This window comes from Ascaphus truei (genome assembly GCF_040206685.1).
Source record: "Ascaphus truei isolate aAscTru1 chromosome 2 unlocalized genomic scaffold, aAscTru1.hap1 SUPER_2_unloc_2, whole genome shotgun sequence".
NCBI lineage: Eukaryota > Metazoa > Chordata > Amphibia > Anura > Ascaphidae > Ascaphus > Ascaphus truei.
The window spans coordinates 127900-148913 of NW_027453816.1; the positions used below are offsets into that span (position 1 = coordinate 127900).

A 21014-nucleotide genomic window follows, 5' to 3' on the forward strand; every position below is an offset into this window, starting at 1 on the left:
TAGAGATTGCTGGGATTGTGTGTTTATTCATTTTAATTTTCAACTGGTATACTTCACAGCAGTAATACATGTGACAATCATATAAATAACAAATAATATAAAGTAACATTAAGGAAGAGGAGTCCCTGCCCCGAGGAGCTTACAGTCTAATTGGTAGGTAGGGAGAACGTACAGAGACAGTAGGAGGGAGTTCTGGTAAGTGCGTCTGCAGGGGGCCAAGCATTATGTATCATGTTCAGAATATCCACAGTGCTATTCATATGCTTCTTTAAGCAAGTGTGTCTTAAGGTGGGTCTTAAAGGTGGATAGAGAGGGTGCTAGTCGGGTACTGAGGGGAAGGGCATTCCAGAGGTGTGGGGCAGAAAGTGAGAAAGGTTTAAGGCGGGAGAGGGCTTTAGATACAAAGGGGGTAGAAAGAAGACATCCTTGAGCAGAACGCAAGAGTCGGGATGGTGCATAACGAGAAATTAGGGCTGAGATGTAAGGAGGGGCAGAAGAATGTAAAGCTTTAAAAGTGAGGAGAAGAATGGAGTGTGAGATGCGGGATTTGATCGGAAGCCAGGAGAGGGATTTCAGGAGGGGAGAAGCTGAGACAGATCTAGGAAAGAGTAGAGTGATTCTGGCAGCAGCATTTAGGATAGATTGTAGGGGGTGTGTCTCTGTGTGCCGACGAGCTCTGTGTTCTGCGTCTGGGTTCCGTGTTCTGCGTCTGGGCTCAGTGTTCTGCGTCTGGGCTCCGTGTTCTGCGTCTGGGCTCAGTGTTCTGCGTCTGGGCTCCGTGTTCTGCGTCTGGGTTCCGTGTTCTGCGTCTCTCCAACAGTCTACTCCTGTGATGTGTAGAAAGATGGTGGAGCACTGCAAAATTATAGGGCTGGAGGCAGATCCGTGAAAGATAAAAATGCTTTAATCCAAATGCATGGTAGCAACAGCTACATTAAAAGGGTCCTCTAACGCGTTTCGCGCTTTAGTAGCGCTTTATCAAAGATACGGAACGGATGCACGCTGTCATGGAGCAGAAGGGGTTTACTATGTGAGTGACCTACTATGTTTATTGTTATTGTGACTATAGGGTATTTGCAGGGCTCCAGCCTATCATACAGGATACTTTCTATCCACATAGTGATTGCACTAGGAGTCTCTTTATATAAGGGCTTCCATGTGGTTTCGCTTTTAAGAGTGGTTATATTTGTTCTGTCCATGTTAGGCTTTATATGGTGAGCCATATACCCTGTCACACATCTACACATTTATTATTCAATTAACATACCCCGGTCTCCTAGGCATTATTGCCAACATTGCACAATCCTGGATTTAGAAGCACCATCAAGAGATTCACTTCTCATCCTTTACTCCTGTGATGTCACTTATCGGAAGCATGTGGTGACAGCGGGTGACAGGGTATGACAGCGGGTGACAGGATGTGAAAGGCGGGTGACAGCGGGTGACAGGATGTGAAAGGCAGGTGACAGGGTGTGAAAGGCGGGTGACAGTGGGTGACAGGGTGTGAAAGGCAGGGACAGCGGGTGACAGGGTGTGAAAGGCGGGTGACAGCGGGTGACAGGGTGTGAAAGGCGGGTGATAGGGTGTGAAAGGCGGGTGACAGGGTGTGAAAGGCGGGTGACAGGGTGTGAAAGGCGGGTGACAGCGGGTGACAGGGTGTGAAAGGCGGGTGATAGCGGGTGACAGGGTGTGAAAGGCGGGTGACAGCGGGTGACAGGGTGTGAAAGGCGGGTGACAGTGGGTGACAGGGTGTGAAAGGCGGGTGACAGCGGGTGACAGGGTGTGAAAGGCGGGTGATACTGAGATGTGAGGTTTTCTTTGCAGACTGAGTTTTTGAGCAGAGATTTATCTTTAACATTAGAAGTATCGCGGCTGCTGCTGCTGCTGGATTATTTAGTTGTGAAATGACATTGATATGTATATCTCCTGAACGCCCCGTACCACCAAGTATATCAGCAAAGTGGCTTATAATTAATAATAATAATCAATATAGTTATTAATGCTTAAAAAGGAAACAGTCTTTCAAAAAATGTGACGAAAACATAAGATTTTTAGGATGTACTCTGCCGTTAAATCGGCCTCCCCACGGGGACCTCCAGTGTCACTCCAAGCCACGGGGACCTCCAGTGTCACTCCAAGCCACGGGGACCTCCAGTGTCACTCCAAGCCACGGGGACCTCCAGTGTCACTCCAAGCCACGGGGACCTCCAGTGTCACTCCAAGCCACGGGGACCTCCAGTGTCACTCCAAGCCACGGGGTCCTCCAGTGTCACTCCAAGCCACGGGGACCTCCAGTGTCACTCCAAGCCACGGGGACCTCCAGTGTCACTCCAAGCCACGGGGACCTCCAGTGTCACTCCAAGCCACGGGGACCTCCAGTGTCACTCCAAGCCACGGGGACCTCCAGTGTCACTCCAAGCCACGGGGACCTCCAGTGTCACTCCAAGCCACGGGGACCTCCAGTGTCACTCCAAGCCACGGGGACCTCCAGTGTCACTCCAAGCCACGGGGACCTCCAGTGTCACTCCAAGCCACGGGGACCGATAAAAGCTGCTGAAAGCGCAAGCGAATTCTGTAAAGAAAATGAGAGTCCCAAGGGGACACTCACTCAGAAGCTGTAATGTCACATCTCCATACCAGCGAGGTTCTTATATAGCGAGGGGACACTCACTCAGAAGCTGTAATGTCACATCTCCATGCCAGCGAGGTTCTTATATAGCGAGGGGACACTCACTCAGAAGCTGTAATGTCACATCTTCATGGCAGCGATGTTCTTATATAGCGAGGGGACACTCACTCAGAAGCTGTAATGTCACATGTCCATGCCAGCGATGTTCTTATATAGCGAGGGGTCACTCACTCAGAAGCTGTAATGTCACATCCCCATGCCAGCGAGGTTCTTATATAGCGAGGGGACACTCACTCAGAAGCTGTAATGTCACATGTCCATGCCAGCGATGTTCTTATATAGCGAGGGGACACTCACTCAGAAGCTGTAATGTCACATGTCCATGCCAGCGAGGTTCTTATATAGCGAGGGGACACTCACTCAGAAGCTGTAATGTCACATGTCCATGCCAGCGAGGTTCTTATATAGCGAGGGGTCACTCACTCAGAAGCTGTAATGTCACATCTCCATGGCAGCGAGGTTCTTATATAGCGAGGGGACACTCACTCAGAAGCTGTAATGTCACATCTCCATGCCAGCGAGGTTCTTATATAGCGAGGGGACACTCACTCAGAAGCTGTAATGTCACATGTCCATGCCAGCGATGTTCTTATATAGCGAGGGGACACTCACTCAGAAGCTGTAATGTCACATGTCCATGCCAGCGAGGTTCTTATATAGCGAGGGGACACTCACTCAGAAGCTGTAATGTCACATGTCCATGCCAGCGAGGTTCTTATATAGCGAGGGGTCACTCACTCAGAAGCTGTAATGTCACATCTCCATGGCAGCGAGGTTCTTATATAGCGAGGGGACTCTCACTCAGAAGCTGTAATGTCACATCTCCATGCCAGCGAGGTTCTTATATAGCGAGGGGACTCTCACTCAGAAGCTGTAATGTCACATGTCCATGGCAGCGAGGTTCTTATATAGCGAGGGGACTCTCACTCAGAAGCTGTAATGTCACATGTCCATGCCAGCGAGGTTCTTATATAGCGAGGGGACACTCACTCAGAAGCTGTAATGTCACATCCCCATGCCAGCGAGGTTCTTATATAGCGAGGGGACACTCACTCAGAAGCTGTAATGTCACATCTCCATGCCAGCGAGGTTCTTATATAGCGAGGGGACACTCACTCAGAAGCTGTAATGTCACATCTCCATGCCAGCGAGGTTCTTATATAGCGAGGGTACACTCACTCAGAAGCTGTAATGTCACATCTCCATGCCAGCGAGGTTCTTATATAGCGAGGGGACACTCACTCAGAAGCTGTAATGTCACATCTCCATGCCAGCGAGGTTCTTATATAGCGAGGGGTCACTCACTCAGAAGCTGTAATGTCACATCTCCATGCCAGCGAGGTTCTTATATAGCGAGGGGACACTCACTCAGAAGCTGTAATGTCACATCGCCATGCCAGCGAGGTTCTTATATAGCGAGGGGACACTCACTCAGAAGCTGTAATGTCCCATCTCCATGCCAGCGAGATCCTTATATAGCGAGGGGTCACTCACTCAGAAGCTGTAATGTCACATCTCCATGCCAGCGAGGTTCTTATATAGCGAGGGGACACTCACTCAGAAGCTGTAATGTCACATCTCCATGCCAGCGAGATTCATATATAGCGAGGGGTCACTCACTCAGAAGCTGTAATGTCACATGTCCATGCCAGCGAGGTTCTTATATAGCGAGGGGACACTCACTCAGAAGCTGTAATGTCACATCTCCATGGCAGCGAGGTTCTTATATAGCGAGGGGACACTCACTCAGAAGCTGTAATGTCACATCTCCATGCCAGCGAGGTTCTTATATAGCGAGGGGACACTCACTCAGAAGCTGTAATGTCACATGTCCATGCCAGCGATGTTCTTATATAGCGAGGGGACACTCACTCAGAAGCTGTAATGTCACATGTCCATGCCAGCAAGGTTCTTATATAGCGAGGGGACACTCACTCAGAAGCTGTAATGTCACATGTCCATGCCAGCGAGGTTCTTATATAGCGAGGGGTCACTCACTCAGAAGCTGTAATGTCACATCTCCATGGCAGCGAGGTTCTTATATAGCGAGGGGACTCTCACTCAGAAGCTGTAATGTCACATCTCCATGGCAGCGAGGTTCTTATATAGCGAGGGGACTCTCACTCAGAAGCTGTAATGTCACATCTCCATGCCAGCGAGGTTCTTATATAGCGAGGGGACTCTCACTCAGAAGCTGTAATGTCACATCTCCATGGCAGCGAGGTTCTTATATAGCGAGGGGACTCTCACTCAGAAGCTGTAATGTCACATGTCCATGCCAGCGAGGTTCTTATATAGCGAGGGGACACTCACTCAGAAGCTGTAATGTCACATCCCCATGCCAGCGAGGTTCTTATATAGCGAGGGGACACTCACTCAGAAGCTGTAATGTCACATCTCCATGCCAGCGAGGTTCTTATATAGCGAGGGGACACTCACTCAGAAGCTGTAATGTCACATCTCCATGCCAGCGAGGTTCTTATATAGCGAGGGGACACTCACTCAGAAGCTGTAATGTCACATCTCCATGCCAGCGAGGTTCTTATATAGCGAGGGGACACTCACTCAGAAGCTGTAATGTCACATCTCCATGCCAGCGAGGTTCTTATATAGCGAGGGGTCACTCACTCAGAAGCTGTAATGTCACATCTCCATGCCAGCGAGGTTCTTATATAGCGAGGGGACACTCACTCAGAAGCTGTAATGTCACATCGCCATGCCAGCGAGGTTCTTATATAGCGAGGGGACACTCACTCAGAAGCTGTAATGTCCCATCTCCATGCCAGCGAGATCCTTATATAGCGAGGGGTCACTCACTCAGAAGCTGTAATGTCACATCTCCATGCCAGCGAGGTTCTTATATAGCGAGGGGACACTCACTCAGAAGCTGTAATGTCACATCTCCATGCCAGCGAGATTCATATATAGCGAGGGGTCACTCACTCAGAAGCTGTAATGTCACATGTCCATGCCAGCGAGGTTCTTATATAGCGAGGGGACACTCACTCAGAAGCTGTAATGTCACATCCCCATGCCAGCGATATTCTTATATAGCGAGGGGACACTCACTCAGAAGCTGTAATGTCCCATCTCCATGCCAGCGAGGTTCTTATATAGCGAGGGGACACTCACTCAGAAGCTGTAATGTCACATGTCCATGCCAGCGAGATTCTTATATAGCGAGGGGTCACTCACTCAGAAGCTGTAATGTCACATCTCCATGCCAGCGAGGTCCTTATATAGCGAGGGGACACTCACTCAGAAGCTGTAATGTCACATCTCCATGCCAGCGAGATTCTTATATAGCGAGGGGACACTCACTCAGAAGCTGTAATGTCACATCCCCATGCCAGCGAGGTTCTTATATAGCGAGGGGTCACTCACTCAGAAGCTGTAATGTTACATCTCCATGCCAGCGAGGTTCTTATATAGCGAGGGGACACTCACTCAGAAGCTGTAATGTCACATCTCCATGCCAGCGAGGTTCTTATATAGTAAGGGGACACTCACTCAGAAGCTGTAATGTCACATCTCCATGCCAGCGAGGTTCTTATATAGCGAGGGGACACTCACTCAGAAGCTGTAATGTCACATCTCCATGCCAGCGAGGTTCTTATATAGCGAGGGGACACTCACTCAGAAGCTGTAATGTCACATCCCCATGCCAGCGAGGTTCTTATATAGCGAGGGGTCACTCACTCAGAAGCTGTAATGTCACATCTCCATGCCAGCGAGGTCCTTATTTGTCTCTCCTTGTACCACAATGTGACAGGTTTAGTTAGCATTTGTCTCCATGTTGTTGTATTGGTGGCTTCAGACAGAACCGTGCCGGCCTGGCTATTAAACTTGTGTTATGGACCTAGAGATCCATAAACTCATAGGCCAGGAGTAGCCAACTCCAATCCTCAAGGGCCACCAACAGGTCAGGTTTTAAGGATATGCCTGCTTCAGCCCAGGTGGTTAAATTAGTGGCTCAGTAAAGGAGACTGAACAACTTGGGCTGAATCTGGGACTGATGGAGCCACCTGTGCTGAAGCAGGGATATCCTGTAAACCTGAACTGTTGGTGGCCCTTGAGGACCGGAGTTGGCCGCCCCTGGAATAGTCCCAAGAAACCTTCCTGCCCGTTCCCCCTCATTGTCCCCGTTCCCCCTCATTGTCCCCGTTCCCCCTCATTGTCCCCGTTCCCCTTCATTGTCCCCGTTCCCCCTCATTGTCCCCGTTCCCCCTCATTGTCCCCGTTCCCCCTCCGGTGTCCCCGTTCCCCCTCCGGTGTCCCCGTTCCCCCTCCGGTGTCCCCGTTCCCCCTCATTGTCCCCGTTCACCTGAATGGGTAGTAAGATGTCCTCAGGTAGCAGGGTGCTCATTCTTCCCTCGCTGTCCCCACAGGTCCTATCGCTGGGAGCGGATGTCCTACCCGAGTACAAACTGCAGGCTCCTCGCATCCATAAATGGACCATCCTCCACTACAGCCCTTTCAAGGCCGTGTGGGACTGGCTGATCCTGCTCCTGGTCATATACACGGCCATCTTCACCCCCTACTCCGCGGCCTTCCTACTAAACGACACGGAGGAGCTGTTCAAGGACCCCTGCGGCTACTCCTGCAACCCCCTGAGCGTGGTGGACCTGATGGTGGACATCATGTTCATCATCGACATCCTCATCAACTTCCGCACCACCTACGTCAACAGCAACGAAGAAGTGGTCAGCCACCCGGGCAAGATAGCCATCCACTACTTCAAAGGCTGGTTCCTCATCGACATGGTGGCCGCCATACCCTTCGACCTGTTGATCTTCGGCTCAGGGTCGGAAGAGGTAAGCAGAACGTGGTCTTTACTTTGTGGCTGTGGCTGTCACTGGCTGTTCCCTTTCCACGCTCCGCCTGCTCATTCTGTGAGACTAACACGAAGGGTGGGGGGGGGGGTGCTGTGTAACCCACGTGGGATTGGATATAACGCCAGAATGTCCCAATACACAGGTTATTGCTGTTTTAGACATGTTTTCTTTTATTTTCTCTGACTGTCAGTCCAGGGGTCTTTTCTAGAGCGTCAGCCTTGAAACTCCTAGAATGCCGTGTAAGATATAAACCCAGGACTGTGTGAGCCTGTCCCTGATACTCAGCAGTCAGGTCACCCTATATTACATATAAACCCAGGACTGTGCGAGCCTGTCCCTGATACTAAGCAGTCAGGTCACCCTATATTACATATACACCCAGGACTATGTGAGCCTGTCCCTGATACTCTGCAGTCAGGCGGTCACACTACATTACATATACACCCAGGACTGTGTGAGCCTGTCCCTGATACTCTGCAGTCACAGGGTCACCTTACTTTATATATGTAACAGGGACGTAACCCGGTCTAAATTAGGCTGCAACAGAAAGCCTCTAGTAGTCTGAGGAATCCAGCAGGGAGCTGGTTAATTGCAGCCAAAGGCAATTAACCAGTCTCCACCTGGCTCATCAGACAGGTTGAAAGCCACCTGCTGAGAATTGCGTTGCCAGAGACTCTTGAGCACACAAAACGACTGTGTGCTGACATCAAGACACCAGGATCCAGAGCCTGACATGTATGTATGTATGTATGTATGTATGTATGTATGTATGTATGTATGTATGTATGTATGTATGTGTGTATGTATGTATGTATGTGTGTATGTATGTATGTATGTATGTATGTATGTATGTATGTATGTATGTATGTATGTGTGTGTGTATGTATGTATGTATGTATGTATGTATGTATGTATGTATGTACAGTGGTGTGAAAAAGAAAGTACACCCTCTTTGAATTCTATGGTTTTACATATCAGGACATAATAACAATCATCTGTTCCTTAGCAGGTCTTAAAATTAGGTAAATACAACCTCAGATGAACAACAACACATGACACATTACACCGTGTCATGATTTATTTAATAAAAATAAAGCCAAAATGGAGAAGCCGTGTGTGTAAAACTAAGTACCCCCTTACTGCTTCTATAGGAATTAAGATGCTAAGTAGCAGACAGGTGCTGCTAATCAAATGCCCTTGATTAATTGATCATCAGCAAGTGTGACCACCTCTATAAAAGCTGAAGTTTTAGCAGTTTGCTGGTCTGGAGCATTCAGGTGTGTGTTTACACAATGCCAAGGAGGAAAGACATCAGCAATGATCTTAGAGAAGCAATTGTTGCTGCCCATCAATCTGGGAAGGGTTATAAGGTCATTTCCAAACAATTTAAAGTACATCATTCTACAGTGAGAAAGATTATTCAAAAGGGGAAAACATTCAAGACAGTTGCCAATCTTCCCAGGAGTGGACGTCCCAGCAAATTCACCCCACGGTCAGACCGTGCAATGCTCAGAGAAATTGCAAAAACCCCAAGAGTTACATCTCAGAATCTACAGGCCTCAGTTAGCATGTTAAATGTTAAAGTTCATGACAGTACAATTAGAAAAAGACTGAACAAGTATGGTTTGTTTGGGAGGGTTGCCAGGAGAAAGCCTCTTCTCTCTAAAAAGAACATGGCAGCACGGCTTAGGTTTGCAAAGTTGCATCTGAACAAACCACAAGACTTCTGGAACAATGTCCTTTCGACAGACGAGACCAAAGTGGAGATGTTTGGCCATAATGTACAGCGCCACTTTTGGCGAAAACCAAACACAGCATATCAGCACAAACACCTTATACCAACTGTCAAGCACGGTGTAGAGGGGTGATGATTTGGGCTTGTTTTGCAGCCACAGGACCTGGGAAGCTTGCAGTCATTGAGTCGACCATGAACTCCTCTGTATACCAAAGTATTCTAGAGTCTGTGGCAATGGCCCAGTCAAAGTCCAGACCTCAACCCGATTGAAATGCTGTGGCTGGACCTTAAGAGAGCTGTGCATAAATAAATGCCCACAAACCTCAATGAACTGAAGCAACGTTGTAAAGAAGAGTGTGCCAAAATTCCTCCACAACGATGTGAGAGACTGATAAAGTCATGCAGAAAACGATTACTTAAAGTTATTGCTGCTAAAGGTGGTTCTACAAGCTATTGAATCATAATGTGTACTTAGTTTTTCACACATGGCTTCTCCATTTTGGCTTTCTTTTTGTTAAATAAATCATGACACGGTGTAATATGTCATGTGCTGTTGTTCATCTGAGGTTGTATTTACCTAATTTTAAGACCTGCTAAGGAACAGATGATTGTTATTATGTCCTGCTATGTAAAACCATAGAATTCAAAGAGGGTGTACTCAACCTCAAATGAGTTATATCTCTCCTAAATCTGTTCCAATAAACCCCCTCCACGAACCGCACACAAGTGAGCATGTGACTTAGATATGCAATCTGGGCTAATGCTACTCTAGCCAACTCACCTTTCGCCTGCACAAGGTACCACCAGTGATTTAATATTAACCCCTTACTCAATTGCAATAATATCTATACACTTCCACCACCTGGGATATGCAAATAAGAGATGTCAAATTAATTTGCGAGGGTCCCAGGTCCCTGTTTATTATAGGAAAAACTATGCACTTTAACACACCAAAAATCGGTTGTAGCAAAATGTGTCCGAAAACATAAGTACTCTCTCCACAGCGTGCAACAGTTCAATCAGAGCCCAAAGCATCACTTATTAAATGTTTTAATATATATATATACATATATATACATATATACCATGTTCGACAAACCTATACATTTGCTCGCCCCGGGCGAGTGGATTTAACCCCCGGGCGAGTAAATATTGGCCCAAGCAGCACACGTTTGATACTAGGTGGCGAGTAGATTTTTTTGTGTGGCGAGTAGATTTTTTGGTGATTTGTCAACCACTGTATATATATATATTACATATATATATGTAACACCCTTCCCTCTTCCCAAGGGAGATTTGGCTCATACGGGTGTTATGGTGCTAACCTGCTAGGCTGCAAGAGGCCTGAGCCTCCGCGCTTGGGGAGCCTGGGGTGGCTGGTGCAGCGCCTCCACCCGTGAGGATCCCAGCGTTGGCAGGATAGCCCCTCACGGGAACAGGTATACTTCCAATATCCACAATCAACAATGTATATGCAACACACTTTACTCTGGTCCCATAGCACTTTTCATATTACAGTACACAACAAATAATAACAGATGGTAATTGTTCCCCACAGTGCTGAGGGTGCCCTGAGCACCTAGAACCCGGCGTCCAGCAGAACAATCCCTCCCAAAGGGATATGTGAGGGCAGCGCTCCCCTCCCCGTGTAGTGTTGGTGCACGTGGGTACCTTCCTGGGCACTCGAGTACACCAGGGGATTTGTAGACAGGCCGCAAACGTGGTCTCACGATGCAGGGCCTCCGACACAATCCCCTCTTACCTTACATCCGCCACGCCTCCCAGTGATCCCTCCGTGGAGGTCCGTCAGCGTCGCTTCTCGCTCTCTGTCATACACTAAGGGCAGGTCCCTTACTAGTGGCCGGTCCTACAATACTTCACCATGGTGTAGGGGAACTAACTGGGGCCTATGGGGAACGGGTCTGGCCTTGTCCAGGGGGGCTTGGCTAGCTCCCCAGACACACACTCTCCCTTCACCGCCTCCAATCCACGAAGGAAATTCCTGCAGCGCCAACCGCAAGATGGCCGCCGCCTTTCACACAGTTCGTTTGTATATGGCTGCGCCAACCACAATAAGGCGGACACAACCACCAAACCCTGCCGAGCGACGAGACCACTGCCAGGGAGGAGGCAAGGGAGGGTGCCTGCTACATATATAAATACAGTGCTTGGGTTACAGAAAAACGTATTACAAGAACATATAATTACAATAAAATGCAGGGCAGTTTCTCAAAATAAATAGGATATAATCATAAAAGAAAACCTACACATCACCATATGTCATATGGTTTCCCCAGGGAGGCTACTGGTTCAGGAATATGAGATTCACGTGTTCGGTCCAAACACACCTCTGTTGAAATCTGATTTTCATAACCTTTTCCCAGACTTAAATACATTCTTTCCTCATGGATCCAGCAGAAGTCGGCCCCCGTCGTAAATCGGCTGACATTTTTATGACAGAGTGAAATTAACCTTATACAAACGACGTTTCAATCTTGTCTCAATATCTAAATGTACTCATAACTTTCCTTAACTAATACTTGCACACACGTGAGTCACATCAATACATTCAGGCACTCAATGCAGACGTGGCAAGACTAAATATGACCATCTTAATCGTAAATGTAAGTGACAAATTAATATCTGTCCCTTAATAGGTGAGACCCCCGATGTGGTAGCATCGGCCTTCGGGGTGAGACCCCCATGTGGAAGCATTGTCCTGCGGGGTGAGACCCCCATGTGGAAGCATTGGCCTGCGCGGTGAGACCCCCCATGTGGCAGCATTGAGCTGCGGGGTGAGACCCCCCATGTGGAAGCATTGAGCTGCGGGTTGAGACCCCCATGTGGATGCATTGGCCTGCATGGTGAGACCCCCATGTGGCAGCATTGGCCTGCGGGGTGACTCCCCCCATGTGGAAGCATTGGGCTGCGGGGTGAGACCCCCATGTGGAAGCATTGGGCTGCGGGGTGAGACCCCCATGTGGATGCATTGGCCTGCATGGTGAGACCCCCATGTGGCAGCATTGGCCTGCGGGGTGACTCCCCCCATGTGGAAGCATTGGGCTGCGGGGTGAGACCCCCATGTGGAAGCATTGGCCTGCGGGGTGAGACCCCCACGTGGAAGCATTGGGCTGCGGGGTGAGACCCCCATGTGGAAGCATTGGCCTGCGGGGTGAGACCCCCCATGTGGAAGCATTGGGCTGTGGGTTGAGACCCCCATGTGGAAGCATTGGCCTGCGGGGTGAGACCCCCATGTGGAAGCATTGGGCTGCAGGTGAGACCCCCATGTGGATGCATTGGCCTGCGGGGTGAGACCCCCCATGTGGAAGCATTGAGCTGCGGGGTGGGACCCCCATGTGGCAGCATTGGGCTGCGGGGTGAGTCCCCCCAAATGGAAGCATTGGGCTATGGGGTGAGACCCCCATGTGGATGCATTGGCCTGCGGGGTGAGACCCCCCATGTGGATGCATTGGCCTGCGGGGTGAGACCCCCCATGTGGAAGCATTGGCCTGCAGGGTGAGACCCCCCATGTGGCAGCATTGGCCTGCGGGGTGAGACCCCCATGTGGCAGCATTGGCCTGCGGGGTGAGACCCCCCATGTGGCAGCATTGGCCTGCGGGGTGGGACCCCCATGTGGAAGCATTGGGCTGCGGGGTGAGACCCCCATGTGGAAGCATTGGGCTGCGGGGTGAGACCCCCATGTGGAAGTATTGGGCTGCGGGGTGAGACCCCCATGTGGCAGCATTGAGCTGCAGGGTGAGACCCCAATGTGGAAGCATTGGCCTGCGGGGTGAGCTCCCCATGTGGATGCATTGACCTGCGGGGTGAGACCCCCATGTGGAGGCATTGGCCTGTGGGGTGGGACCCCCATGTGGCAGCATTGGGCTGCGGGGTGAGACCCCCATGTGGAGGCATTGGCCTGTGGGGTGGGACCCCCATGTGGAAGCATTGGGCTGCGGGGTGAGACCCCCATGTGGCAGCATTGGGCTGCGGGGTGAGACCCCCATGTGGAAGCATTGGGCTGCGGGGTGAGACCCCCATGTGGAGGCATTGGGCTGCGGGGTGAGACCCCCATGTGGAAGCATTGGGCTGCGGGGTGAGACCCCCCATGTGGAAGCATTGGCCTGCAGGGTGAGACCCCCATGTGGAAGCATTGGCCTGCGGGGTGAGACCCCCATGTGGCAGCATTGAGCTGCGGGGTGAGACCCCCCATGTGGAAGCATTGGGCTGTGGGGTGAGACCCCCATGGGGAAGCATTGGGCTGCGGGGTGAGACCCCCCATGTGGAAGCATTGGCCTGCAGGGTGAGACCCCCATGTGGAAGCATGGGGCTGCGGGGTGAGACCACCCATGTGGAAGCATTGGCCTGCGGGGTGAGACCCCCATGTGGAGGCATTGGCCTGCGGGGTGAGACCCCCATGTGGCAGCATTGGGCTGCGAGGTGAGACCCCCATGTGGAGGCATTGGCCTGCGGGGTGAGACCCCCATGTGGAAGCATTGGGCTGCGGGGTGAAACCCCCATGTGGAAGCATTGGGCTGCGGGGTGAGACCCCCATGTGGAAGCATTGGGCTGCGGGGTGAGACCCCCATGTGGAAGCATTGGGCTGCGGGGTGAGACCCCCATGTGGAAGCATTGGCCTGCGGGGTGAGACCCCCATGTGGAAGCATTGGGCTGTGGGGTGAGACCCCCATGTGGAAGCATTGGCCTGCGGGGTGAGACCCCCCATGTGGCAGCATTGGGCTACGGGGTGAGACCCCCATGTGGCAGCATTGGGCTGTGGGGTGAGACCCCCATGTGGAAACATTGGCCTGCGGGGTGGGACCCCCATGTGGAAGCATTGGGCTGCGGGTTGAGACCCCCATGTGGAAGCATTGGGCTGCGGGGTGAGACCCCCATGTGGAGGCATTGGGCTGCGGGGTGAGACCCCCCATGTGGAAGCATTGGCCTGCGGGGTGAGACCCCCATGTGGAAGCATTGGCCTGCAGGGTGAGACCCCCATGTGGCAGCATTGAGCTGCGGGGTGAGACCCCCATGTGGAAGCGGTGGGCTGCGGGGCGAGACCCCCATGTGGAAGCATTGGGCTGCGGGGTGAGACCCCCCATGTGGAAGCATTGGCCTGCGGGGTGAGACCCCCATGTGGAAGCATTGGCCTGCGGGGTGAGACCCCATGTGGCAGCATTGGGCTGCGGGGTGAGACCCCCATGTGGAGGCATTGGGCTGCGGGGTGAGACCCCCATGTGGAAGCATTGGGCTGCGGGGTGAGACCCCCATGTGGAAGCATTGGCCTGCGGGGTGAGACCCCCCATGTGGAAGCATTGGCCTGCGGGGTGAGACCCCCATGTGGAAGCATTGGCCTGCGGGGTGAGACCCCCATGTGGCAGCATTGGGCTGCGGGGTGAGACCCCCATGTGGACCCCCATGTGAGACCCCACAGGACTAACACTCACGCCGGAATCTGCAATCGCTGTCGTTACCATGGCTCTCATTAAAGGCCCAGAAGTTACCCTTCCTACTGCCTGCCGCCCGGCCAGAAGATGACCCACTGTCGGATGCCCCAAGAAAGGAGGCCGCTTCCCCGTCATCATGAGCTCGATCCACAAATCCATATCCAAGATAAGTGCTCGTGGACAGCCATTTTCTGTCGTAACTGCTCGTCATAGAAACCACCGCCCCATCCCGCTGTAATTCCGCTGCGCGTCGCCCCGTTCCGCTGCGCGCCGCCCCATCCCGCTGTAATTCCGCTGCGCGCGCCGCCCCATCCCGCTGTAATTCCGCTGCGCGCCGCCCGATCCCGCTGTAATTCCGCTGCGCGCCGCCTCCCCGTTCCGCTGCGCGCCGCCCCATCCCGCTGTAATTCCGCTGCGCGCGCCGCCCCATCCCGCTGTAATTCCGCTGCGCGCGTCGCCCCGTTCCGCTGTAATTCCGCTGCGCGCCGCCTCCCCGTTCCGCTGCGCGCCGCCCCATCCCGCTGTAATTCCGCTGCGCGCCGCCTCCCCGTTCCGCTGCGCGCGTCGCCCCGTTCCGCTGTAATTCCGCTGCGCGCCGCCTCCCCGTTCCACTGCGCGTCGCCCCATCACGTCCTCATACTTGAACAAGGCAGAGCAAAGGTGGGGAGATTTTTCGCCAGTTACGCCAGCGAGGCCGGAGAATGCCTGGGTCCAATCGGCAAACGTACAGGGATATCGCCGTCTTTCTATGTCCTCTTTTGTAGCCTCGCCTTTCTTGCATGACCTCGCTAAGGCCGCCCTATAGCCCGGTAAGGACAATATCTCCACGCAAACCCCTGCCCAGATTCCTTCCTTTACGTCCGCGGGTAAAGGACGCCCCAACGCGCTGGTCCCGCACATGTATGCATCTTTAGAACAGACTCCCCATACCTTTTCCCTACCGGCCGGCCCGCCGCAAGACTTGGCAAAGCCACTCTGCTGCCAGAGAGCGGCACAGCACTGACGACCACTCCTCACCCGCCCGTGCACGGACTGACCCTCGCCACCAGTGAAGACGTCACCCATGCCACCGCCACGCCCGGGGGAACCGCACCTGTCCCAGACCTTGGCCAGGGTAATGGTGCTAAGCGCGACTCCTAGACCCCTAGCGATGCTAACCAGGAGAGGACCATGTATTGAAGTTACATTGCTTGAATCTTCATTTTCTTCCATACAAAAGACAGCTCAATAAACTCAGGATTCCAATATCCAAAATATGAATGTCCCTTAAACACCACCCATATAGACACCACTAGCCTACAACAGGTATATCTTGTGTGGTAATCAGAGTGGTTGGGAACTGGATGATCACATGAATGAAGTAACAGAATGTAATAAAGTTACTCACTGCTGACCTTGTGGAATTTCCTGGTGCTGTCGGCGTGCTCCTACCCAGGAGTCTCTGCAAGCGAAGTAGTAAACGGCGGTGCATCTGCTGCTGGAAAAAATGTGACCAATACTGCAAGGGAACTAGGTGCACAAATTTATTGAAGGCACGTTAAAAACAGTAAGAGAACACTCTTACGCGTTTCGCGTGGTAAACCACGCTTTATCAAAGAGCACAACAGCAATAACGTGGCAAGGGAACGCCGCGGGACGTCACGCTGGGGACGAAATGACAGGAAGGAGGAGGAGGGCGGGAGTAAGAAGGCGGCCGCCACAGGCAAGTGCCTTCCCATCAGCCCCGAGAGCGCGGCATCTTTACATTTATCCACCCCAGGCCCGGGCCTAATGTGAAATCTGCCCCTCTAATCTACATCATCTACATAAAGGAAGTGGGAATAGAAGTGTGTTTCGCTCCAGTCTCTGCTGGCGATACACGGAGCAGAGACCCAAGATGGACGCGAAGCAATTACCCCTATAATGTGTCTAATAAAATGACGGGATATAGAAGGCAGTGGGAATACTGTAGGGGTTTCTTTGGAGTGGGGGCAGATCACCATTAAAGTGACTGACTATTGGCCTAACAATCACATGTTGAATCCGTTAACAATGCAACTGTAGGAGGACATGTGCAGAGGTATGCAATGGAGACTGTTTAAGGTGAAATTAAATACGGCTTTTATTGCGCCCGTTTCTTTAACACAAGAAAATCATCCAAACATATGCAAACAAGGGGTCAAACAAAGCTTCTGTTCCACTTTGGAGTATTTGTAGTGAAACCTATGCAGTCCACAACTCCCTTTAGATCAGCATGTCTCCCAGCCCCAAACATATATCTTGATATGAGCAGATATACAAAAAGTCTTATAAAGGAAAGTCTTATCTGTCTCTTGTAGAGGAAGGCTTCTTTGTTCTTCTGGTGTCCACACCTTTGGGCGATAAGGCAATGTCAGGATCCAGGTTTAGAAGTACTTTCCCCTGTGTCTTGCTGGCAGCGTGCAGTCTAGTCCCTCTGCAGCTCAAGACACCTGTTCCTATGGTCAGTCCCACAATTTGTGAGACTGAGGAACAATCTCACTTCCTGTCTCAAAGGCAGGCTTTTCTAATAAACCTAATCAGCCAGGTGGTGTTGGTTAATTGACTATCAGCAGTTAACCACCACACTGCTGGATTAGAGGCACATTTCCTGAACAGGGATAAATCCGCTGTTACAGCAACGTATTGGTAACGTTACCCGCTCCTTGCTACCCCCAGGCAGAGCCTGTTGCATGATGGGAGATTACCTGCCAGGTTGGCGTTCTGTGCCGCCGGAGCTGCATGTTTCGGGCCTGTGACCGGCTTCTCACTGTGCTTGCTGCTTCCACGATGATATTTTTGAGCATTTACAGGAGATGGGATTTTATCAAACTATTAACCCTTTATATATGTCCCGTGCTGTGGGTCAGTGTATGTGTGCAGCAGCATGTGAATACCTGAGCCAAAGAGCTTACAATCTGATTTAAAAGAGAAATTCCTCCCCCTCTGAGCCCAACGCCGCCTATTTCAACTCCAGGGACACCCCGGTTACAGAGATACCTAACCGGGAAGTTACCAGGTTTAAACCTCTCTCAGGGGAAACAAAATGGCTTCCAAATTTCAGGCCAATAGGGAGCTGCAACACCATTGATTGTGACTTCCTATTGGCTGGCCATTAAAATCCCATTTGAAAACCATGAAGCATGACCGGTAACTTCACCAGTAAGTTTTGGGATGGGGGGGGGGGTCCCCAGAGTTTAAATAGTGCCGTTCAGTTCTGCAGGACCCCCGGATGGTGATTAGTTAGGGGGGATTGCTCCTTTAAGAGATTGATAACGTGTCCGGCCCGCGGTTACATGGGGCGGGTCCGGGAACTATGGGGCGAGTAGCGGTGCTCTCTGCCAAGCCCACTAAGATTAAGGGATGGTAGCCCAACTCCTGCAGTGCCTCGTAGCCATGTGTGATGTGAAAGCTCATGCAAGCCCAAGCAGTGTCACCGGCCACAATGCTGATGCTGGCAGGTGAGAGACGGGAAGAGAGAGGCTGAGATGTTGGGAAGACCTCTTCCCCATGCTGGAGAAGATCGAGCTCCCCTTTATTGGAATGGAGCTGATGTCCCCCCGAGCGCTGGGAGGAGGTCTGCTCAACATATAGTCCGGGGAGAGGAAAGAGCAGAGAGTTAGTGAGAAAGAAGACCGAGCCTGGGGGTTTATTCATTCATCTACAATAGTGCTGATCGGGGCACTATCATGCGGATACTCCAATTTACTCCAATGGGTGTTTGTGTGCAATAGTGCCCCAAATTATTACAGCGAGACTAGGAAAGGGGAGGGGGGGGGGAGACAGAGAGAAGGGAGAGAGACTGACCTAAGAAGGAGAGGAGAGAGAGAGAGAGAGAGACTGACCTAAGAAGGAGAGGAGAGCGAGAGAAAGACTGACCTAAGAAGGAGAGGAGAGAGAGAGAGAGACTGACCTAAGAAGGGGAGGAGGGAGAGAGAGAGACTGACCTAAGAAAGGGAGGAGAGAGAGAGAGACTGACCTAAGAAGGGGAGGAGAGAGAGAGAGACTGACCTAAGAAGGGGAGGAGAGAGAGAAGAGAGACTGACCTATGAAGGGGAGGAGAGAGAGAGACTGACTGAAGAAGGGGAGGAGAGAAAGAGAAGAGAGAGAGACTGACCGAAGAAGGGGAGGAGAGAGAGACTGACCTAAGAAGGGGAGGAGCGAGAGAGATACTGACCTAAGAAGGTTAGGAGAGAGAGAGAGAGACTGACCTAAGAAGTGGAGCAGAGAGAGCGAGAGAGAGAGAGACTGACCTAAGAAGGGGAGGGGAAAGAGAGAGAGATACTGACCTAAGAAGGGGAGGAGAGAGAGAGACTGACCTAAGAAGGGGGAGAGAGAGAGAGACTGACCTAAGAAGGGAAGGAGAGAGAGAGAGAGAGAGACTGCCCTAAGAAGGGGAAGAGAGAGAGAGACTGACCTAAGAAGGGGAGGAGAGAGAGAGAGAGACTGACCTAAGAAGGGGAAGAGAGAGAGAGAGAGACTGACCTAAAAAGGGGAGGAGAGAGATAGAGAGACTGATCTAAGAAGGGGAGGAGAGAGAGAGGAGAGAGATAGACTGACCTAAAAAGGGGAGGAGAGAGAGAGAGATACTGATCTAAAAAGGGGAGGAGAGAGAGAGAGAGTAGAGAGAGAGAGACTGATCTAAGAAGAGGAGGAGAGAGACATTGATAAAGGGAGAAGAGAGAGAAAAAGAGAGATTACGACGAGTGCGATAAGGAATGAGACAGACGGGAAGAAAGAGCGAGGGAGGCTGGGAGAGAGGAAGAGAGAGAGTGACAGAGGGGAGGAGGAAGAGAGCGTGACAGAGGAGAACGATAGAAGAATAGAGAGAGGAAAAGGAGGAAGAGAAAGGAGAACACAGAGAGGGTAGAGAGCAGACGAGGAGAGAGAGTGAGAGTGAGAGAGAGAGCAACAGAGGAAGAGAGCTAGAGAGGAGTGGAGAGACACTGAGAGAGACACTGGGAGAGAGAGACAGAGAGAGAGAGGAGATGAGTGAGACAGGTAGGAGAGGAGATGAGTGAGACGGAGAGACGAGACGCAGAATGAGACGCAGAATGAGACGCAGAACGAGACGCAGAATGAGACGCCGCCGGTACTTTCTGTACAAAGTCTGCCTGAGAAACTGAGGGTGAAGCGGAGCGAATAATTTTTCTTCTTCTTTCAAGATATTGAAGAGCAAAGAAGGAACGAACAAGGAGGTACGGTACCTGCCTGCGGGGTAGGAGGGGCACCTGTACGGAGTGTGTGAGGGGTAGGAGGGGCACCTGTACGGAGTGTGTGAGGGGCGGGGTATATCTGCACCTGTACGGGGTGTGAGGGGCGGGGTATATCTGCACCTGTACGGGGTGTGTGAGGGGCGGGGTATATCGGCACCTGTATGGGGTGTGTGAGGGGCGGGGTATATCAGCACCTGTATGGGGTGTGTGGCGAGCGGGGTATATCTGCACCTGTACAGGGTGTGTGAGGGGTGGGGTATATCTGCACCTGTACGGGGTGTGTGAGGTGCGGGGTATATCTGCACCTGTACAGGGTGTGTAAGGAGCAGGGTATATATGTACAGGGTGTGTGAGGGGTGGGGTATATCTGCACCTGTACGGGGTGTGTGAGGGGTGGGGAATATCTGCACCTGTATGGGGTCTGTGAGGGGTGGGGTATATCTGTACCTGTACGGGGTGTGTGAGGGTGGGGTATATCTGTACCTGTACGGGGTATGTGAGGGGTGGGGTATATCTGCACCTGTACAGGGTGTGTGAGGGGCGGGGTATATCTGCACCTGTACGGGGTGTGTGAGTTGTGGGGTATATCTGCACTTGTACAGGGTGTGTGAGGGGCGGGGTATATCTGCACCTGTTCAGGTTGTGTGAGGGGCGGGGTATATCTGTACCTGTATGGGGTTTGTGATGGGCGGGGTATACCTGTACCTATACAGGGTGTGAGAGGGGTGGGGTATATCTGCACCTGTACAGGGTGTGTGAGGGGCGGGGTATATCTGCACCTGTACAGGGTGTGTGAGGGGCGGGGTATATCTGCACCTGTACAGGGTGTGTGAGGGGCGGGGTATATCTACACCTGTACAGGGTATGTGAGGGGCGGGGTATATCTGCACCTGTACAGGGTGTGTGAGGGGCAGGGTATATCTGCACCTGTATGGGGTTTGTGGCGAGCGGGGTATATCTGCACATGTACAGGGTGTGTGAGGGGTGGGGTATATCGGCACCTGTATGGGGTGTGTGGCGAGCGGGGTATATCTGCACCTGTACGGGGTGTGTGAGGGGCGGGGTATATCTGCACCTGTACGGGGTGTGTGAGGG

The 21014-nt window shown here is 51.8% G+C and overlaps 1 protein-coding gene across 3 annotated transcripts in view; it reads left to right on the forward strand.

The window, feature by feature from the left end:
- LOC142473263 (voltage-gated inwardly rectifying potassium channel KCNH2-like) overlaps nucleotides 1–21014 on the forward strand; it is a 219014-nt gene that overhangs the window by 109654 nt on the left and 88346 nt on the right. For 2 of the 3 annotated variants that reach the window (XM_075580454.1, XM_075580456.1), the window contains exons 2-3: nucleotides 7078–7503; nucleotides 19869–19901. In XM_075580454.1, coding sequence (XP_075436569.1) covers nucleotides 7078–7503; nucleotides 19869–19901 — 459 coding nt within the window. The remainder of the gene's footprint in view (nucleotides 1–7077; nucleotides 7504–19868; nucleotides 19902–21014) is intronic. The other variant, XM_075580455.1, reaches the window with a different exon arrangement.